The sequence below is a fragment of the Sphaeramia orbicularis genome, chromosome 21 (genome assembly GCF_902148855.1).
Source record: "Sphaeramia orbicularis chromosome 21, fSphaOr1.1, whole genome shotgun sequence".
NCBI lineage: Eukaryota > Metazoa > Chordata > Actinopteri > Kurtiformes > Apogonidae > Sphaeramia > Sphaeramia orbicularis.
Genome location: NC_043977.1, coordinates 24,211,278 through 24,232,165, shown reverse-complemented (window position 1 = coordinate 24,232,165; position 20,888 = coordinate 24,211,278). Strand labels below are relative to the sequence as shown.

Below are 20,888 nucleotides of genomic sequence, written 5' to 3'. Positions count from 1 at the left end.
AGTGAATCTCTCCTTCACTGTGGTTCTTCCAGAGGTTTCTGTTTTACCACCGGGTTTTTTGGAGTTATTCCTTGCCTGAGAAGGAAGGTCTAAAGACGGGGGATGTCCGGGATATTGATCCATTTGCTTCACCAACTGTTTACTTTCATTGTGTTGTTTTTGTTTTTTTTTTCATCAATTCAACAATTTCTGTAAAGCCCTGTGAGGCACTTTGTTGTGATATTGGGCTCTATAAATAAAATTGAACTGAACTGAATGTTTGTCTCTGAGCTATAGGTTCCAACACAGTGTCTGCACTTTAGAATATATTCACGACTCAGATTTTTTCCAGTGTAAGATGAAGAAACATAAACCTATGGATAACACTTTTCATAAATCATATATTGTTGGAGAGTTGTCGTCGTTGTCGTCTTTATCTGCTTATCCAGGTCTGGGTCGCAGGGGCAGCAGCCTCAGCAAAGAAGCCCAGACAGCCCTCTCCCCAGCCACTTCCACCAGCTCATCCGGGGGAATCCCGAGATGTTCCCAGGCCAGCTGAGAGATATAATCCGTCCAGCATGTCCTGGTTCAGCCCCAAGGTCTCCTCCCAGTTGGACATGCCCAAAACACTTCCCCAGGGAGGCGTCCAGGAGCCATCCTCACTAGATGCCTCCTGGACCACCTAACCCTAACCACCTCAGCTGGCTCCTTTTGATGTGGAGGAGCAACAGCTCTATTCCGAGTCCCTCCTGGATGTCCGAGCTCCTCACCCTGTCTCTAAGGCTGAGCCCGGCCACCCTGCAAGGGAAACTTATTTTGGCCACTTGTACCCGCGACCTCATTCTTTTGGTCATTACACAGAGTTCATGACCATAGGGCCGGAATGTAGATTGACCGGTAAATCGAGTGCTTTGCTTTTCAGCTTAGGTCTTTCTTTACCACAAAGGACCGGTTTAGTGTCCGCATCATGGCAGATGCCGCCCCAATCCACCTGTCGACCTCCCGCTCCATCCTACCCTCACTTGTGAATAAGATCCCGAGATACTTGAACTCCTCTACCTGAGGCAGGACTTCCTTCCGGACCCAGAGTGGGTACTCTACCCTTTTCCAGCAGAGGACCATGGCCTCAGACTTGGAGGTGCTGATCTTCATCCCAGCCACTTCACACTTGGCTGTGAACCACCCCAGCAAGAGCTGGAGGATGCTGCTCAATGAAGCCAAGAGGACTACATCATCCATAAAAAGTAGAGACAAGCTCCTCCCGCCACCAAACTTGACCCCCTCCCCTACCCGACTGCACCTAGAAATTGTCCATAAAAGTTATCAACAGAACCAGTGACAAAGGGTAGCCCTGGTGGAGTTCAACCCTCACTGGGAACAGGTCCGACTTATTACCGGCTACGTGGACCAGGGTCAAACTCCTTCAGTACAGGGACCGAATAGTCACTAGCAAGGGGCCATCCACCCCATACTCCTGGAGCAACCTCCACAGGATGCCCCAGGGGACATGGTCTTAAGCCTTCTCCAGATCCACAAAACACATGTGGACTGGATGGGCAAACTCCTATGCACACATTTTACCTTAAACAGTAAAAGGGATACCTGGACAGTGAGATAAGTGAGGTATTCCTTTCAGGTAAATGGAAAAACCCTGACATGTCAGTTTGGACAAGCCTGACATGTTCACAGCAGGTGCTCATATGTCCTGTCATGTTTGAAATGAGAACATTGGAAATTGCAGCATATTCCACTTTTCTTCGTCATTCCTCCCTTTTATCATTTTAACATAATTTATACAATTCATCAAACACCATTTTCCTATAGGACAGTCTTAAACATGATTGATTTTATGTATGCTAATCATGCTAACCTGCAACTCAAAGTCTTCTCTTCACAGCTGAAACTGAGACTTGCATACTACGACCACTATTGAGCTGTGCTTGAAGCTGTTGTCCTGTGTGTCTCCTGTAATGATATGGCTCTATATAGCTACAATTTCATTGATTGATTGATTGATTGATTGATTGCTTGATTGAGAAAGTGTGGTCCATTTATTCATCTCTGGAGGATCACAATACTCCAAGTCTCCAGATTGACATATGGGCGTTAGTGTTTGGTGACAAAATAGTATAAACTGCAAATATATCCTTGTGTGCTGTGCTCACATGCAACATTGACAATCAAAGTGTTTCAGACTAACCCAAAACAATAAATGGAGGAAGTCCCAAGTACTGAACAAACGAACTGTAAACATATCAAGGTGACCTCCCCAGAATATACTAAATTCTATTTTTTTAAATGTAGATTATAGAATCAGACATTTTGTGTTAAAGTTTAACTTGCATTTTTGTAAATTTCTTTTTTTGTCCTGCATGACGTTAGACACTAAGTATTTGCAGAACTTGTAATCCATCGCTCTAAGAAAGGGTAAAAGGACTGTGTTATCAAAACCAAAACACAATCATGTGCATAATCCTTATTTAACCTCAGGTATATGTGTTGGTCTGATACAATGTATAAACAGGGACGTGTGGGCAGACAATACAGTCATCCATCTGTCCCAAACACAGCAGCTTTAGACCTGCCTTGACTATGAACAGTTGTGACCTGAAGGAACATTGGCTGTTTTGAGCAAGGTTATTATCGTTAACGAAAACGAATGAAATGACGAAAACTAAAATTGAAAAAACATTTTCGTTAACTGAAATAAATAAAAACTCTAATTAAAAGAAAAAACTATAACTAACTGAAACTGTATTGTGAGCTTACAAAACTAACTAAAACATATAAAAATTATGGATAAAATTCCCTTCATTTTCGTCTTTGTCAATGTCGGATTGATATCAAATTGATTTATTTCGCTCAAGCAGTTTTAGCTAGCAGCACCACAGGGCACTTCACAGTCTGTCATGTCCGGTCACTGGTGGTTTCCAGTCGTCTTCTGGTCCCCACCAGTGGCGATTTCTCATAGACTGCAAGGGAAGCCTGGCTTCCCCTAAAATTACGAAAATTCAATGGTTAAATATGTTCGGTTGTGTTGACATTTTATTGACTACAAATATGTTAGAACACGTTCATCTCAAAGACGAGTTCGTTCAGAATCAGCTTTATCACAAATCAACGGATGCGATGTTGTTCACTTCTCCTCCATTCCCGTTGCGCTGTTTTCTCATCCATCTCTGCTCAGTGCATTTGCCTGTAGACGCCGGGCGTCTATGGGCTTCAATGGGACTGAGTGGAACAGTTTTTTTTCATTGCCTCAAAACTGGATGGTAATTGGATAAATGCCACAATGTTGTCCCACCCCCGGATGCCGGGGGTCTCTGGGGGTGAATGGAGCTGTGGGCGGAGCTCAGCCAGGCTGGACGCCAGAATCCCACGTGCTGATTGGAGGATCAGTCGAAAGGCTGAATCCCGTTTGATTGACAGCTTGTTTGAGATCTACTCCTTCACTGACACAGTTCAGTTTCATACTGCCGCACATTCTGCTGTGAAATCAGGAGAGAAACCACTCCGAAATTACTTGTTCATTTCTTGCACTGTAAATAAAACACACTCATTGTACTTCCTTGTTTCAATTTAAGATAATTTCAGCGTTTTCTTGTTTCAGTTACATAATTTAATCATTTCTTGTTCGAGTTTAATATCGTTTTGTAGATAGTTAAATCAATCATACTGTCGGCTAGGTTGGAGTGAAAGGAGCATCTCTTGTTTAAAAAGGCTGAAGTCTTACACTCGCAACACAATGGGCCAAGGCAATCTAAGCAGCCTAGCTCTGCTGGACATTCAGAGGACACTGGTCCAGTCCCTGGAAAAGACGCCTACTTGGTACGATAAGGTCACTGACCATTTTCTTAAAAAGGAACGGAGGGCCGAATGTATGTTTAAATAACTTGACTTTTTTTTTTTTTTTCTTTTTTTGATGTAAGCCAACAATGAGCTTCCCTTGTCTGAAAGACGAGCAGCCGCCACTGGTCCCCACTCTACCTGGAACATACAGACTAAAGCTGGGACAAAGCAGCACAGTCCTGTCTGGGATTTACTTTAGTGATGCATGGGTCATTTTTTTTTTGTTTTTTGTTTTTTTTTTTGCGCAGCATGTGAGTGCGTGAGTGACAGAGACAGAGCGGAGCTAAATGACAGCGTCAGACAGGTGTAAGCATCCAGGTAAAGACTGGAGAGTTTATCACCATGAAAAGGCCTTCCAAACCCTTAACTGCACAGTTTAGAAGAGGAGAACAGAGGAGGATGAAAACTAATCCAATTACAGAGGTATGGAACCTGTTATAATGTTAAAAAAACGTTTGATGTTACTAGCTACAGCTAGCTGAACTGAACTGAAGCAAAGTTGGCAAATAATGGAACTATAGATGATTAAGAGATGAGATATCTGCTAAGGTGTGGTTTACTGCTGATGAACTGGGTTATATATGTTTATAAGTGATTTATATATGTTTCTATGTGGTTTATATATGTTTCTGTGCGGTTTACTGCTGGTTAGCTGGTTTATATATGTTTCTATCTGGTTTAACTGCTGGTTAGCTGGTTTATATATGTTTCTATCTGGTTTAACTGCTGGTTAGCTGGTTTATGTATGTTTCTATCTGGTTTACTGCTGGCTGCTTTATGCATCTCCTCTCACGCTTTGCACATCTTCGCACTGTTTTCACGTAAGTGACGTTGTGTATGGATCGCACCCTCCCTAACCTGCTATAGGGAATTTATACATTGTACTGTACATGTGTTTGTGTCTCTGCTCAGTCAATGAGCCGCCCTAACCCGACCCCCAAATAAAGTGTCCAGGGTAACCTGCTGATTCGCACCTCACTAATTTCTTTGAATAGGATGGTGAGGAAGATAAAATATATGAAATAACTAAAACTAATACTAAAACTAAACTAAACTAAACTAAAACTAAGCATTCAGAAAAAAACGATAACTAATAAAAACTAGCAAACCTGCTCTAAAAACTAATTAAAACTAACTGAATTAGAGAAAAAAAGTCAAAACTAATTAAAACTAAACTATAATTAAAAATCCAAAACTATTATAACCTTGGTTTTGAGATCTGCAAATTATTACAAAATGAAAAGTAGATATTGAAGTTTTTTGACTCATTTAATTAGAGGTAGACCGATATATCGGCTGGCTGATACACTATCAGTCAAAAGGTTTTGAACACCCCAATTTTTCCAGTTTTGTAGTGAAATTCAAGCAGTTCAAGTCCAATGAACAGCTTGAAATGGTACAAAGGTAAGCGGTGAACTACCAGAGGTAAAAAAAAAAAAAAAAAAAAAAAAGGTAAGGTGAAATAAAACTGAAAAATAATGTACATTTCAGAATTATACAAAAAGGCGAACAAGAAATAGGAAATAGGTTAACAACTTAAAGGAGTTCTGCAGCAATGGAGATTGATCAAGCCTCGAAAGTTGGTGCTACCAATTCCTCCAGGTGTCCCAACGTTTCTTAATTCCTTCCAACCCCCTCTGTCTGCATAAAAGTAGTGTTGGAACACACTTTGGTACCATACCGTTGTGAGCATTATTTGAACAGTATTGGACTGCAGAAAGTAGTGTGTTACAATAAAAATGGAAAAGAGGAAAAGGCAATTAATGATAGAGGAGAGACAGACCATCAGAACACTGAAAAATGTAGGTCTGTCCTACAGAGAAACTGCCAAGAAAGTCAAGGTGTCAGTAAGTCCAGTTTCCTTCACCATCTAAATGCACTCAGAAACTGGGGGAAATGCTGACAGGAAGAGGTCTGGCAGAGCCAAAGACACAACAGAATCAGAAGACAAGTTTCTGAGAGTCAACAGCTTACATGACAGGAGACTCACAAGACAACAGCTTCAAGCACAGCTCAATAGTGGTCGTAGTAAGCAAGTCTGAGTTTCAACTGTAAAGAGAAGACGTCCAGTTGCAGGTTTGATGGGTTGAGTTGCAGCAAGAAAGCCATTGCTGAGACTTCAGAATAAGAAAAAGAGGCTTGCCTGGGCCATGAAACACCACCAGTGGACTACTGAAGACTGGAAGAAGGTGTTATGGACCCATCAAGTTAAATTATGATGGTTTTAAAACAAAACGATGACTCCTCAAAGAAAACTGTTACGGTATCATACTATAACCAGGTAAAATTGTTTAAAAGATATCTTGGATTATTAACATATTTAACTAGAAGCACTTGGAGAGCGCAGACCTCCGCCAAGGCTGATCAGTGACCCCCCCCCCGTGGGCCCCCCCACCTCCGAACACCACCAAAATTTAATCATTTCTTCCTTATCCCATTTCCAACAAACCCTGAAAATTTCATCCAAATCTGTCCATAACTTTTTGAGTTATGTTGCACACTAACGATCAGTGGCCCCCCCTCGTGGGCCCCCCCACCCCCGATCACCACCAAAATTTTATCATTTCTTCCTCATCCCATTTCCAACAAACCCTGAAAATTTCATCCAAATCTGTCCATAACTTTTTGAGTTATGTTGCCAACTAACGATCAGTGGCCCCCCCCGTGGGCCCCCCCACCCCCGATCACCCCCAAAATTTAATCATTTCTTCCTCATCCCATTTCCAACAAACCCTGAAAATTTCATCCAAATCTGTCCATAACTTTTTGAGTTATGTTGCACACTAACGGACAGACAAACAGACAAACAAACAAACAAACGAACAGACAGACAAACAAACAAACCCTGGCAAAAATATAACCTCCTTGGCGGAGGTAATAAAAAATCAGCTCTTTAAACTCAGTCTATTTTCTGGTGTTCAAATGCTATTCTTGCTTGACAATTCAAATGCATGTTATTAAAAAGCTGAAATGCTTTTGTTAGTCTGGTACAACCTCTTCTGGTAGCTTCACCTGTACTTGTCTTGTCAGTTGAATTATGTTTCCAAAGGCTCTGACTCACATTTACATGTCTCCTCCTCCTTAATCTGTAAACCAGCCTCCTCCAGACAACAGCAACTCCTCCTGGATGCAGCACTTTGATTAGACGATATACAGTTGCGGAAAAAATTATTAGACCATCCCTGTTTTCTTCAATTTTTTGTTCATTTTAACGCCTGGTACAACTAAGGGTACATTTGTTTGGACAAATATAATGATAACAACAAAAATAGCTCATAACAGTTTAATTTCAGAGTTGATAGCTAACCATTTTCCATGGTTTTCTTGATAATAACCAAAATCACTTCAGTTCTTATATCAATATCTATGGCATTGTACTGACAAAAACAGTGCTTTTAGGCATTCCATGTTTTCTTTTCTGTCTGTTTTAGTCACATGATACACACAGGAGTTACTTGATTGCATAACCATTGTTTTTGATGACTTATGATGTTCTAATAATTTTTTACACAACTGTATGTAACTGTGAGGGATGTGAATATGAAACTATTTATGTTGAAGCCACCACTAGTCAAAGATGTACCATAATAATACCCATCATTTTACCTGTACTACATTTCTTGCACTTTTCCTTTGTATTTTATTTATTGTCTTTTTATCCTTTGCTGTACTGTGTCCTTGGGTTTCGTGAAAGATGCTTACAAATACAGTTTATTATTATTATTATTATTATTATTATTATTATTATTATTGTTGTTGTTGCTGTTGTTGTCATAAAGATCACAGAACAGAGCACACTGTACTAAAACTGAACACTGCTGACATACGTCTTTCATACATTGAATATGATATTGTTATGCTGCAAATACATAAAAAGACTCATTTCTGCATCCTCCTGGTTCCTTAGGAGATAATACATTGTGTAGGATTATCTTTTATTGTCTATCCTCAACATGTTGTTAATCTGTAGGGACAGATTTCATTGTTTTTGTTGGTTGGTTTTCATTTATTATGACATAGCCTAACCATGATTTTGTTTTATACAGTACTTGGCACAAGTCTTAGGCCACCTTTAGCTCTGTTGTTTTTGCAGGGTTCAAATCAACATATATATTTATTTCTCATTGTATTTCTTTCAAATACAACAAGAAAATACAAGAAATATATATATGCACAAGACACTCAAAGAACTGAACTAAATAGATTCTAAAGGTTAAAGTCATTATTTAGTGTGTCCCCTATGAAACATAGCAGTACAAACAGTTAGAAACATCAGAGCCTGGTATAAAACATCAGAAAATGTGTGCAATAAAGACATGTTAATGTAAAGAGCGGTAACACTAAATGCTACCTCTTTACTTTAGAAGCTGTTATTTTCCCTCAGACTTTTGTTTTCCAGCTGTACGTACTTCTAACATTTCCAGATTGTATCTTTTTAATAGAGACTGTGAAATGCATATGTTTAGTCATTATAACTTTACTAAACCAACAAACCTAATGTTTCCCTGTGACCTTTACATTTACATCTATGCATTTGGCAGATGCTTTTTTCCAAAGCGACTTACCTTTACATAATACTGTACATAAAGAAGCTGAAAAGAAGTTGAAAAGGATATACCTTGACATTGTTTTCAAAGTAGTGAAACGTTTTCTAAATTATCTGCAAATTTATCAAAGAAAACAAGCAGAAAGAAGTGGTGACAAGGCACAACTAACCCCACCACTCACATGTATTATAGCTTATTTTGGCATTGATCCAGCTGATGTCATCATGTCTAGGCATGTGCTGATGTCAGCATAGCAATTGCCTCTATAGATGTGAAAAGTTTGAAGTAAATTGAAACAAAACTGATGTTTTTATACACATGTGAAATTGTACCCATTATAAGTAAATGGGAGAAGAAAAAAGATTTTAAAAAATTCATTAAAAATGTGAACTTTGACCTATTTTTCCCAACATGTAACCACATCTTATCTGGGTCACTGGCAGCTTATAAACTCAATTTGGTATGAACTCAACCAATAGTTTTGCTGTTGCAGACATTTTAAATTTCAGCCATTAAAAGTAAATGGGGAAAAAAAGATTTTAAAAATTCATAAAAAATTTAAACTGTCACCTACTTTTCCCAAAATGGGATCACATCTATTCTGTATCACTGGCAATCTATATATCCAGTTTAGTACAAATTCAACCACTAGTTCTGCTACGACAGACATTTGAAATTTTGCCCATTCTAAGTAAATGGGATTTTTTTTTTTTTTTTTAAATTCCAAAAAAAAATTTAATTTGACCTACTTTTCCCAAAATGTAATGGCATCTATTCTGGGTCACTGGCAATCTATAAACCCGATTTCGTATGAATTCAACTTTGCTGCTCGAGTGTTAAAAAACTAACACCCCCTTGCCTCCCCTTTGGGGTGCAGGGTAATAACAGAAAATAAAAATGAGTCTGTATATTCTTTTTGTCTATCTCTTTTTTGGCAGCAGATGATGATGATGTACTAGTACTCTAACATGTCAGAAGAGGGCAGCATTCTCTTTTCGGTTCAATCTCTACTTTTCAACAAAACATCATCCTGAAGCATGTTAAAGCCCTGTGTAATTAAATATATTAAGAGCTTTAAGTCATTTATCGTCATTGTGTAATGCATGCATAATGACACGTCATATGAAGGATATATAAGACATAAGTAGTAGTGTTAAAATAATCCAAGTGGGCTGCACACTTCTACATGTTTACAGTAAATATTTGATGTAATGGTACAGAACCTGCATCAACACTGACAGCAAGTGGCACAAACACACCAGTCACGTGTTGAAATGCAAAAAGGAACAAGTTATCACTTTGCTTCCGGCCAAGAAGACATCAAGTCTGAGTTGAAGAGTTTTGTAGTTCTCCTCAAGCAGCTTTTTTTCAGTTAGTTTAAAAAAATGAGGAAACGGCTCATTCAGGTATTTGGCTTCTTGATCTCGTCATTGGGATGGCTGTTTGTGCTGTGTACCATGGCCATGGACTACTGGAGGATCAGCCAAATTGGAGGACAAGGAGGCTCCTTCATCATCAAGGTGGCCTGGTACTGGTCCAACTTGTGGAAGGACTGTTTCACCGATTCCACAGCAATAACAAACTGCAGAGACTTCGCAGTGCTCTGGAGTGTCACCCGTAAGTGTCATTAGTGGGAATGCTGTGACTCAGTAGGTTTCAGATACCATCACTGAAAGGTTTATCCAGTGGAAGATGTTGAAAATTTTACATGGAGTGGTAAGATGTCTTTGCATTTTTGCGTGGGATGAAAGAATGTGGGAATCCCATATATATGTAATGCACGAGTCAACAAGAAATGCACAAAAATGCTTTAAAACTTCTTCATTATGTCATATCCTATATCAATACACTATCCAAGTGTTCTTATTTCATAACAGCAGCAAGATGAATGTTCAAAGAAAAGAAAACTGCAGCTCTGAAAAATAAAAACAAATATTATTTTAATTATTAATAGCAAAATGATAATATTCCACTAAAAATAAAAGTTCAGCTCTCTACAAACTTACAAATCCTGCTTCTAAGATGTAGCAGAATAGAAGAATAAAACACTTTAAAAGTCACATTTGATCGGTTTATTGTTCGATTTAATGCTAGGAGCTCATGGACATAGTGGGGGAAGGGTTTACATCGGGGGTGGGGGCCAGTGTGACATTTGTCTCAGTTCCCAAATGAATTTTTCTCCATACTGACCCATCCTTAAGTGATTTATCACTATTTATTTTAATATTATCCTCTGTATTTTGTGGGTGTTTTGGTGTAAATGATGTATTTTCTTATATTTAATTTTCTAGTCATGTAGATGTTCATAAAAGCTCAGAGTAAAGTTGAGGGTTATTATATCAAAAATGAGAGAAAACTGAAGAAAAAATGACTTTTTAAGCAAAATCTCTCATTAAGTGTGCATTAACCCAGTGTTTCCATCCTCTGTCATTGATCCAACTCAATGGATTTTACTGGTGAATCAATGTTGTAGAAAATGACAGTGTTTCCACATTCACTATGGAGCCTCTGAACGTCCAAATGACTCATATCTGATGACCATGAAAAGATGACAAACTGTATTATACACCAGTTATTTACATGTACTGACAGAATTAGTGGATCAACGGATATTAAACAGTTTAGATCAGTAGATGGTTTTGGTCACAGATGGATGTTTGGGTCTTTATGGGTTAAGAGAGAAAAAAATAAAAAGAACATGTCAGGATGTTGCTCTCTGATAAAAACTGAATCCCTAATAACTGTTTTAAACGATTTTATATCCAATTGAGTGTCTCTTCAGTTTCACAGAAATGTCAAATTAGCCATTTTTGAGAAAGTGAAGACCTGTGTTGACCCTTTTCTAATTCTTTGTCTCCCACAGCGTACATCCAGGGAGTGCGGGGCCTATTAATGTGCGGTCTAACTCTTGGATTCTTTGCTGTTGTATTCTGCTTTGCTGGGATGGAGTGCACTTACATAGGTGGAGCTGAGAAAACTAAGGACAAATTGGTTTTTGCTGGAGCCGTCTTTCATGTGGCTGGTAGTGAGTATAAAAAACACACAGTGGTTGATTCTGTAAATCTTCAAAATGTTTTGCCCTCATGTCTTGGTATCAACGAAACCTCTGCACACAGGTGTGTCAGATCTCGCTGCCTACTGCTTATACATCAACAGGATCGCCAGAACTGCCTTTGCTGCTAGTTTAGCACCTGGAGTTTTAAGGTAGAGTTTGATTATTGATCAGTTTGTTTTTTATATCATGCAAATTTTAAAAAATAAAATTAAAAAAAAAAAAAAAAAAAGAACAATAAAAAATAAATGAAATTTAAAAAATAATAATAATAAAAATATGAAAAATAAATAAATAATACATAAAAATAAAATAAAAAATAAAATATAAATAAAAAAATGTAAAAAAAACAAAACAAATAAAAATAAAAATAAATTAATTAAAAAACAAAATACAAAATAAGTGAATAAAAAAATAAATAATAAAAATTATAGATTAAATAAATAAAAACATAAATAAATAAATAAATAAAATTTAAAATGTTAAAAATTAAAAATATGAAAAATAAATAAATAATAAATAAAAATAAAAAATAAAATAAAAAAATACATTTAAAAATTTCAAAAAAAGATAAAAATAAATAAATAAATACAAAAAAATTTATAAAATTAAATACAAATAAAATAGATAAAATATACATATATAAATACATCATGCAAAAGAGATCTTGTTTTAATGCACAGTAATCAAAATGCAATGTATTTTAAGTATCAAAGGGGAATATTGACATTTTGTGTGAAATTTTCAATGATTTCAGGTATGACCTCGGACCCCCCATATTTCTCGGATTAGTCGGGTGTTTCCTCATTATCTTGGGGGCTGTGCTCTACGCTGCAACAGTCTACCAAATAATCTTCCCTGAAAGGTATAATCCATCTACATTTAGTCTTGTCACTGTGCTCTCTCCTTGTCATTTTGCTCCATTAACTTTGTAAATGTTTTGCTCTTACAGTAAAGTGATATACGCCTATGGCTCCCGCACATACATGGACCCCCGCTCCAGAGGAAGATCCATGTACACCGGATACTACAGACCCTCCAGGCAATACGGATATTACATGGGCTCAGGAAAATCTAGCAGCTCCAAGATCTCTAATATTTCTCAGACGACGCCGGAGAAACTGTCACAAAGAGATGCATTTGTGTAGAAGTTCAAACATCTTTTTTATATACTGTTCTGTACATAGAGTTTTATTCTAACACTGTCTCTGCTTTGTCTTTACTGCACACTAGTACTTCTTGCATTTTTGTATCCGTTCCTTTCAGCTTGTAGCCATGGACCAGCAGCTAAATATGCACAAAATACACCAACTTTTGTTTACTATTCCACTTATTTACCTTGTGAATGTAACTAAGCTACACTCTCAAAAATAGAGGTACGAGATCAGAACATTTATGTACCTATAAGTATATTTTTTAAGAATGTTCTCTCAAAAGCACAATATTGGTCTTTAGGAGACCAGAATTGCACCTTTGGACTATGAAAAAGGGTCCAAAGTTATGTAAAGTACAAATTTGTACTATAAGGTACCCTGCAGCATTAAAAAATGTGTGTAGACCATGAGAATAGGCTATAGGCTAGGAGAACTGAACAGTAGGCCTAATTATAGTTAAAACATTAGGCTTAGCGCATTATTTATTATATATCATACTGTTATTAATCTATATTATATTTAATAATTTGTGTTTTCATTTTATAGCCCAATTAGCTCAATGATAATAGCCTAATAATTTATTTAGCTTATTAGAACCTCTGATTATTGCCATAATCTCTGTTTTATCAAGTTTTCATTCACACCTCCATGTCTTGATGTTGTACCTTGCCTATGCCATTTTCTTTTTCTCAATTAGGCCACTAGTTCAAACTTTAAACATCATGGCATTATCAACTATATGAGAGTTTTCTTTCTATGTAAAGTACTTAAGGTACAAAAATGGACCATTTCAAAAGGGTACAGAAATGTCTCTCAAAAAAGTACACCCCCAGCGACAAGCATTCGTACCCTTTTAAGTACAAGCTGGTAGCTCTATTTTTGAGAGTGTATGTTAGAGTGTCTATGTTAGTTTATTATTTGTCTTTGTGCCAGTTGGTCATACTTTTAGCCTAGTCTAGTCTTTTACTGCTTGTCTTGGTATTGTTACATAGTAGTCTAACCAGGGTAAAGTCCTATATATAGTCACGGAAAAAAATTATTAGACCATCCTTGTTTTCTTCAATTTCTTGGTCATTTTAATGCCTACCACTAAAGGTAAATTTGTTTGGACAAATATAATGATAACAACAAAAACTGCTCATAAGAGTTTAATTTCAGAGCTGATATCTCAACATTTTCCATGTTTTCTTGATTATAACCAAAATCACTTCAGTTTTTACATCGATAGCTATGGCATTGTACTGACAAAAACAGTGCTTTTAGGCATTCCATGTTTTCTTTTCTGTCTGTTTTAGTCACATGATACACACAGCAGTTAGTACTTGATTGACTTTTGATCTGGTCTAATAGTTTTTTCCGTGACTGTAAATGGCACCAGTTGTGTCTCATGTAAACCTAACTATGCCTATATGTATTGTTCCTATCAAATGAATAGATAAATAAATCAAGCTTAAGAATCGCGCTGGGATTAATTAATAATAATAATAATAATAATAACAAATAGTGTATCTGTAATGAGAATTATTAATATGTTTAAGTATTTCTTTAAGAAACGTATACTGTTAGTTAATATTAAAATAAGGTTCAAGGTTTGAGTTGCATTTTAGTGACATTAAGGGCAAACATTCAAGTTCTTGGTTATGGACTGAAAATATGTCAGTTTAAGGTCAAATTTTCTCAGGAATCTGAATCTGAAATCATTTATGCAAAATCTTATATGGTTTTCAAATCACTGAGCCTTTATTGACACAAGGTTGAAACAAAAAAACATGAAATTTGGCCTATGTACTACTTGATTTAACCATTTAATTTCTGTTAAAAATCAAACATAACATGCTTTCTTCTCTTCATCTGTGAGCCTTGAATACTCCCCAGGAGGCCTTCCTTCCTCCACCCCTGGATGGCTTTTGTCTTGGCATCTTAGCCCTATTCAGTCAGTCGGAAATTTAAAAAAAAAAAATCAATTAGGCATTACTCCATAACATGTACAAGAGTTGTTTTATTGGTTGAACTATAAATTGATATATAGAAGCCTTCCTAGAGTGATTCTGGCTGGTTAAATTGGCTTCATCATTGACCGGGCAAGTCAAAATCTAACAAATTGGTGGGCAGTTTCAAAAACGAATATGAAAATTTGGTTGTAAAAAAAACTTGATCTCACTTTAGGAAAATAAATGGGCCTAAATAATATAAAATAATTGTAGCCTGTGTAGGTGGGCATAATTAATAAAATTTTGGAGGCTAGATATTTAAAATAGAGTGAATGCAAAATTCATTTACAATGGTATGTATTTTTTTCACAAACTGAAAACTAATGGGGGTAGGGTTAGTAAAAGTAATGATTTTACTCATCTAATATTAGAATATACTTAATTGTTGGGTAATACTTTATTCACAATGGAAAAAGAAAGATAATGGTGTATAATACACACAGATTTATGATCATATCAACTCTACAGGGTGGGGAAGCAAAATTTACAATGAACATTTAGTTGTTTTTTCTCAGCAGGCACTACGTCAATTGTTTTGAAACCAAACATATATTGATGTCATAATCATACCTAACACTATTATCCATACCTTTTCAGAAACTTTTGCCCATATGAGTAATCAGGAAAGCAAACGTCAAAGAGTGTGTGATTTGCTGAATGCACTCGTCACACCAAAGGAGATTTCAAAAATAGTTGGAGTGTCCATAAAGACTGTTTATAATGTAAAGAAGAGAATGACTATGAGCAAAACTATTACGAGAAAGTCTGGAAGATACTATTAAAGAAGAATGGGAGAAGTTGTCACCCAAATATTTGAGGAACACTTGCGCAAGTTTCAGGAAGCGTGTGAAGGCAGTTATTGAGAAAGAAGGAGGACACAGAATATAAACATTTTCTATTATGTAAATTTTCTTGTGGCAAATAAATTCTCATGACTTTCAATAAACTAATTGGTCATACACTGTCTTTCAATCCCTGCCTCAAAATATTGTAAATTTTGCTTCCCCACCCTGTACATAAAGAATTGTAAGTCAAATTCTTACGTAGAAGCCAAAAAATCCAAACAAAATTGTCACAGGACGTCTTCTGAGGAACTGGCTGATATGACATCATTGACTTTGAACTGAAATCAGTGAAACTGATACTCATTCAAAAGGCCATACCATAAGCTTTTCTTCTAAGGTTAAAAGTAAGCGAGTTCAATGAAAATTTGCATCTATCTATCTATCGATCTATGTGTTATACTAATGCACAATAAATGAGGTAAGAGGTTGAATCCTACCCAAAACATTATGCAACGAGGATGAACTAAATAGAACACAAAACTGACCCCATGCTGGTAGGATCCAGTGCATCAAACACACAACAAACACATGATCAAGGTGACCTTCATGGAACCCTGTTGACTGTGTGTGTTTGTCGGAGGCTATGTGTGTCAAGTGGCGTCGGATCAGGGTCTTGTGGGCAGACGGCGCCGTCATCCATCCCTCTCACATACACACAGGAGCTCGTGCTCTGGCTCGGATGTACCTTTTTCTTAGAGAAGTGTTTCAACTTGAGGGTAAAAATGGCTTACAGGACAGTGGTGATGTACATGGAGATCGGCTGTTTTGTGATCTGCGTAGCTGGATGGATCCTGGTCTGTTCTACCATGCCCACAGAGATCTGGACTTGGTCTGAGGTAGACAGCATAGTCCTGACTACATCAAACTACTTCTCCAACCTGTGGAAAGACTGTATATCGGACTCAACTGGAGTATCTGACTGCAAAGGAATTCCATCAATGCTTGCACTTAACTGTAAGTGAAATAAAAACGCATTTCAACATAAGAAAATATAAATGATAACCAACATCCTGAATATCCCTCCGTACTTTTTTTTTTTTTTTTACTACCTTTGGCCAGGGGACATTCACATGTGCCGGGCTCTCATCATCATCTCTATTATCCTGGCTTTCTTTGGATCAATTCTAGTCTTAGTGGGAATGAAATGCACTAAAATCGGAGGAACGGAGATTGCAAATGCAAGAGTGACCTTCGCAGGAGGGATGAACTACCTTGTCTCAGGTATGGTAGCAATCTTTATATAAGAAAGGGATCTACAGTTTTACACATGATAATAAAATACCTAGGAAGTCCCATATGTGTTACTGTTGTTTCAGGGATGTGCTCTATGGTGGCTTTCTCCTACTATGGAAATAAAATTAGAGCAGAATTTCAAGACCCTACCTTCAGAGCTCAAAGGTAAGAATTTCATCCCTAAAAGACATTTTCACCATCATTTAAAAGCATCTCCTGAACTAAAATGTTTAACACCTGTTGAACCACTAATCCTATCAATAAATGAAAATAACTGATGTAAAATGCAGTTTGTCAGCGTTTTGTGGTCATCAGATATGACCCATTTGGACGTTCAGAGGCTCTGTAATGACCACAGAAACACTGTCATCTTTTATAACATTGATTCACCAGTAAAGCCCATCTAGCTTGACAAATGACAGTGGCTGGAGACCCTTTTCATACATTTAGTTGTTGATATTTTCACTGAAAAAGTCATTTTTTCTTCAGTTTGGTCTGTTGTGATATTGTTGTGATTCTAAAAGTTTTAGCCACCATTTATTGTGACCCCTGACCCCCATGACAAGAAGCAGCAGAGTGGCAGAAAGAGGGAGATGAGTCGTGGCTTTGGCTTTAATACTGCGAAAACTTTAGAACAATCTAAAAAATGGGGAAGCGCTGTTGTGCCATTGATTGCACAAGTTGGTTTAAAAAGCACTCGGAGCTATCGTTTTAGTGGCTACCTAAAGCCAAAGACAGAAGAAGCAGATGGATCGCTGCAATTCGTAGAAATAACTGGAATCCAGGCAATGAAACCTGGATTCGTGTCAGGTAATGTTAATTTATGCTGTATTCTTGCGTAAAATCATACCTTAAATTACATATCATTTTGGCTAATGTTACTTCTTAGTAAAGCTCTCAACGCTAGCATCTGTCATTTAGTTTTATATTTCATAACTGAAATGTTTTTGTCTTCAGTTGTGTGATTCTGAACCTTGTGGTCTATATGATTTGTAAACTAGCTTAAACTGAAGCTAACCTAGTTTTTCAAATAAGGGGGTACTCTAGCACAAAGCCGTTGTAGCTGTATTGTATCAAGTATTTGATGTCAACTCTACTTAAATATCCACAGTACCAGTAGATCATACACTCACTTGGGCCAATACTAAGGGTTCAACTCCAGTAAATCAGTAGTGAACTGTGAGCACTACTGCTGGGCCTTTACCTTGGCAATCACCGCCAACAAAATACATCTTCACTGACAGAAAACCTCCAAAACAATAGTATGTTGAATTGAAAGCACTCACCAGCTGTATGTAATCCTCTAATTAACGATGACGAGGATGTCAACAACTCTTTGTCTTTTGTATGCTTTCAGCCTTTGCATTGTGGATTTTCCCGGCGTTGAAATCAGGTTCATATAAATGTCAGGATACGTGATTTCCGGCCACATATCAATGTTCGTAGACCACTTGTTGTTTGGTAGTTGCATGGATCCATGTCCAGTCCAATTGTCTTTAATTTCATGTTATATTCCACATTTTTTCTCGGTCTCGCGGTACTAACTGCTATGCTCCGCCATGTTGAGCCGGTTTGTTTTTGCCACTCAGTCTGACTTAGAGGGGCGTGGCCTAGGGAGGAAGTGACGTATGTGCATTCCCTCTATAGTGATTTATCACCATTTATTATAACATTATCCTCTGTATTTTTGCATTTTTTTCAGTGGAAATCAGGTATTTTCCAATATTTAATTCACTGATCATGTAGATCAGTGTTTTTCAACCTTGGGGTCGGGACCCCACATGGGGTGGCCTGGAATTCAACTGGGGTTGCCTGAAATTTTTAGTAATTGTTAAAAAAAAAAAAAAAAAACACTTACTAATAAAAAATATATGGTGAGTTGAGAGAGACAACCACAATACATATAAGACAAGACAAACTCTGAAGCTGAAACTGAAGCACTGTGGTACTGTTTATCTTTCAAATGTTCATTGTGGTCGATTTCAGATGCTGCAGCTCTTTCATAATTCATAGTTTGAGTTATTGTTTGTTCAGTATTAATTGTCAGCCTTGTAAATCCAAGCTGGACTGACTGTACATATCCTGACCAAGGAAAACAAAATTCTCATTTTGTGCAGTAATCTCCACCTGGCTTTTCTGCCTCTGTCCATAATAATATACATTATATAGACTAAATGTCATCTAAAATTAATGTTTATTTGCAACATAGCATAGCAGACTATTACATGATTAAACACAAATTAATTTTAGCAAAAAAAAAAAAAAAAAAGACTCCATTTTGAATGTCTGGGGTCGCCAGAAATTTGTGATGTTGAAATGGGGTCACAAGACAAAAAAGGTTGGGAACCACTGATGTAGATTTTCAAAAACGATAAGAGCAAAATTGAGGGTTATTATATCAAAAACTGAGAAAACTGAAGAAAAAGTGACTTTTTCCAAAAAATATATCATTAACTTAACATCAACCAAGCATCTCCATGCACTGTCATTGATCCAACTTCACGGATTTTATTGGTGAATCAATGTTGTAGAAGATGACAGTGTTTCCATGTTCACTACAGAGCCCCTGAACGTCCAAATGGGTCATATCTGATGACCACGAAAAGATGACAACCTGCATTTAACGCCAAATATTTACATGTATTGAAAGGATTAGTGGATCAACAGGTATTAAACATTTTAAATCACTACATGATTTTGGTCACCAGTAGTTGTTTGAGTCATTACGGGTTAAAATTGTTGAGATATTGTTCTATGTTGTGATATAATGACCCTTAACTTTACTATGAGCTTTTATGAATGTCTACATAATCAGTAAATTAAATACAGGAAAATACATGATTTATGCCAAAAAATGCAAAATACAGAGGATAATTACATATTTATATAATTGTAATGAATGGTGATAAATTACTTAAGAAAGGTTAAATACAGAGAAAAATTCATTTGTGAGCTGCCACAAAAGTAGCACGGAATCTTTATGCATTAAAGTGGTTTGTGTGTATCAAACTATGTCATTTCACATATCAATGATCATCAAATTATTTTCTAACTTCTTTTTTTTTTTTTTTACTTGCAGATTTGAAATAGGTGTTGGCGTCTTTATCGGCTGGGCAGGCTCCACTTTACTTGTAGTCGGAGGCCTTATTTACAGCATCTTTGCAGGGCGGGAGGGCTGTCAATCCACGTACAGTGATGTTGCATTTACTTTTATTTATCAGTTCATCCAGGATTTTTATGTTTTGTTCTGCTTTAACTTTATATTTCTACCCCACAGCTCAGAACCATACCCTCCTCTCCGGCTCCCAGATGTCTACACAGCCATCCCAACAAATAAAAGTGTTGCATCTTCAGTTGGAACAGAAAGGAGTGAAAGCAGAAAGTCGAAGACGACAACTGACAGAAGAGCCAGCAGTGTTTCTTTTCTGACAGGCAGCACCAGAACATCATCTACAAATTCATATGTGTGACCTCTGCACAAAACTGTTCACATTATATCACATTCATTTAAGTTTCTATTTCATGTGTACGCATAATAAAATAAAGTCAGTGATTTTCAGAATTCAAATATATGGTATTTGGAACCGTTTACAATTATTGCTCCCTGGCAAATAATCTAAAAGACATTCCAGCTGGAAAAATCATAATAACAAATCAAACAAATAATGTAATATTTGTTATGTCAGACAATGATTTTTAACATTTTCTATTAAATGATTTCCAAGTTCTGTAAGACTGTTACAAATTACAAAACCTAAACTCTCAATGAAATTCTTTTTTGAACATGAAGCAGAAATACTACAATTAAAACTGAGGCATCAAGAAATATTGTACTGTTTTCCACATAACTTGAAAGTAATGGTCAAAGTTATAGTTCTGTAAGGTCTTCTTTACCAAATGCAATACTCATAAAACATGTAAGGCATTCCATCACTTGTACTTTTACTATTTTTGTATATTAAGAGGGTGATTAATAAAGTGATCAATGAACATCCTCTTCTTTCTCCTCCTTTTCTTCCTTTACTATCAAATACATCATCTAGTGGTGGAGGAACTCAGTAAAACTCTTTTACTGCACCTGAAAAGGTATGTTTGACACCGTATTTTATCAGCAAAATATTTATTAGATTATAAAAAGCAAAAATAGCTATGGTACAGGAAAATGATTATGTTTGAACTGTAGGATTACTGCTGTATTAATGTTACTTTACTGCTGTAGATGTTTAACATGGAGGTCT

General features: G+C 36.7%; 2 protein-coding genes across 3 annotated transcripts; both read left to right on the top strand.

The window, feature by feature from the left end:
- Positions 1–9,648: 9,648 nt before the first annotated feature.
- LOC115411833 (claudin-10-like) lies at positions 9,649–12,909 on the top strand. The gene is made up of 5 exons (XM_030124039.1): positions 9,649–9,992; positions 11,239–11,400; positions 11,492–11,579; positions 12,185–12,292; positions 12,380–12,909. Exons 1-5 carry the CDS (start codon positions 9,761–9,763, stop codon positions 12,573–12,575), a joined length of 786 nt encoding a protein of 261 aa, XP_029979899.1. The 5' UTR covers positions 9,649–9,760; the 3' UTR covers positions 12,576–12,909.
- A 3,105-nt stretch (positions 12,910–16,014) lies between these two features.
- On the top strand, positions 16,015–20,645 carry LOC115411834 (claudin-10-like). Of its 2 annotated transcripts, none has more exons than XM_030124041.1 (5): positions 16,015–16,371; positions 16,477–16,638; positions 16,734–16,815; positions 19,730–19,842; positions 19,928–20,645. In XM_030124041.1, exons 1-5 carry the CDS (start codon positions 16,140–16,142, stop codon positions 20,077–20,079), a joined length of 741 nt encoding a protein of 246 aa, XP_029979901.1. In that variant the 5' UTR covers positions 16,015–16,139; the 3' UTR covers positions 20,080–20,645. The 2 variants fall into 2 exon arrangements, with proteins under 2 accessions (XP_029979901.1, XP_029979900.1); XM_030124040.1 differs by having other exon boundaries at positions 16,018–16,371; positions 19,730–19,837.
- The last annotated feature ends 243 nt before the right edge of the window (positions 20,646–20,888 follow it).

What these genes read in the sequence shown, in the direction of transcription:
- LOC115411833 (XM_030124039.1), top strand. Translation starts at nt 9,761, where the DNA reads ATGAGGAAACGGCTCATTCAGGTATTTGGCTTCTTGATCTCGTCATTG. An exon ending in AGTGCTCTGGAGTGTCACCC is followed by an intron (nt 9,993 to 11,238) that starts GTAAGTGTCATT and finishes TGTCTCCCACAG; the next exon opens with CGTACATCCAGGGAGTGCGG. An exon ending in CAAATAATCTTCCCTGAAAG is followed by an intron (nt 12,293 to 12,379) that starts GTATAATCCATC and finishes TTGCTCTTACAG; the next exon opens with TAAAGTGATATACGCCTATG.
- LOC115411834 (XM_030124040.1), top strand. Translation starts at nt 16,140, where the DNA reads ATGGCTTACAGGACAGTGGTGATGTACATGGAGATCGGCTGTTTTGTG. An exon ending in GATGAACTACCTTGTCTCAG is followed by an intron (nt 16,639 to 16,733) that starts GTATGGTAGCAA and finishes CTGTTGTTTCAG; the next exon opens with GGATGTGCTCTATGGTGGCT. An exon ending in CCTACCTTCAGAGCTCAAAG is followed by an intron (nt 16,816 to 19,729) that starts GTAAGAATTTCA and finishes TTTTACTTGCAG; the next exon opens with ATTTGAAATAGGTGTTGGCG.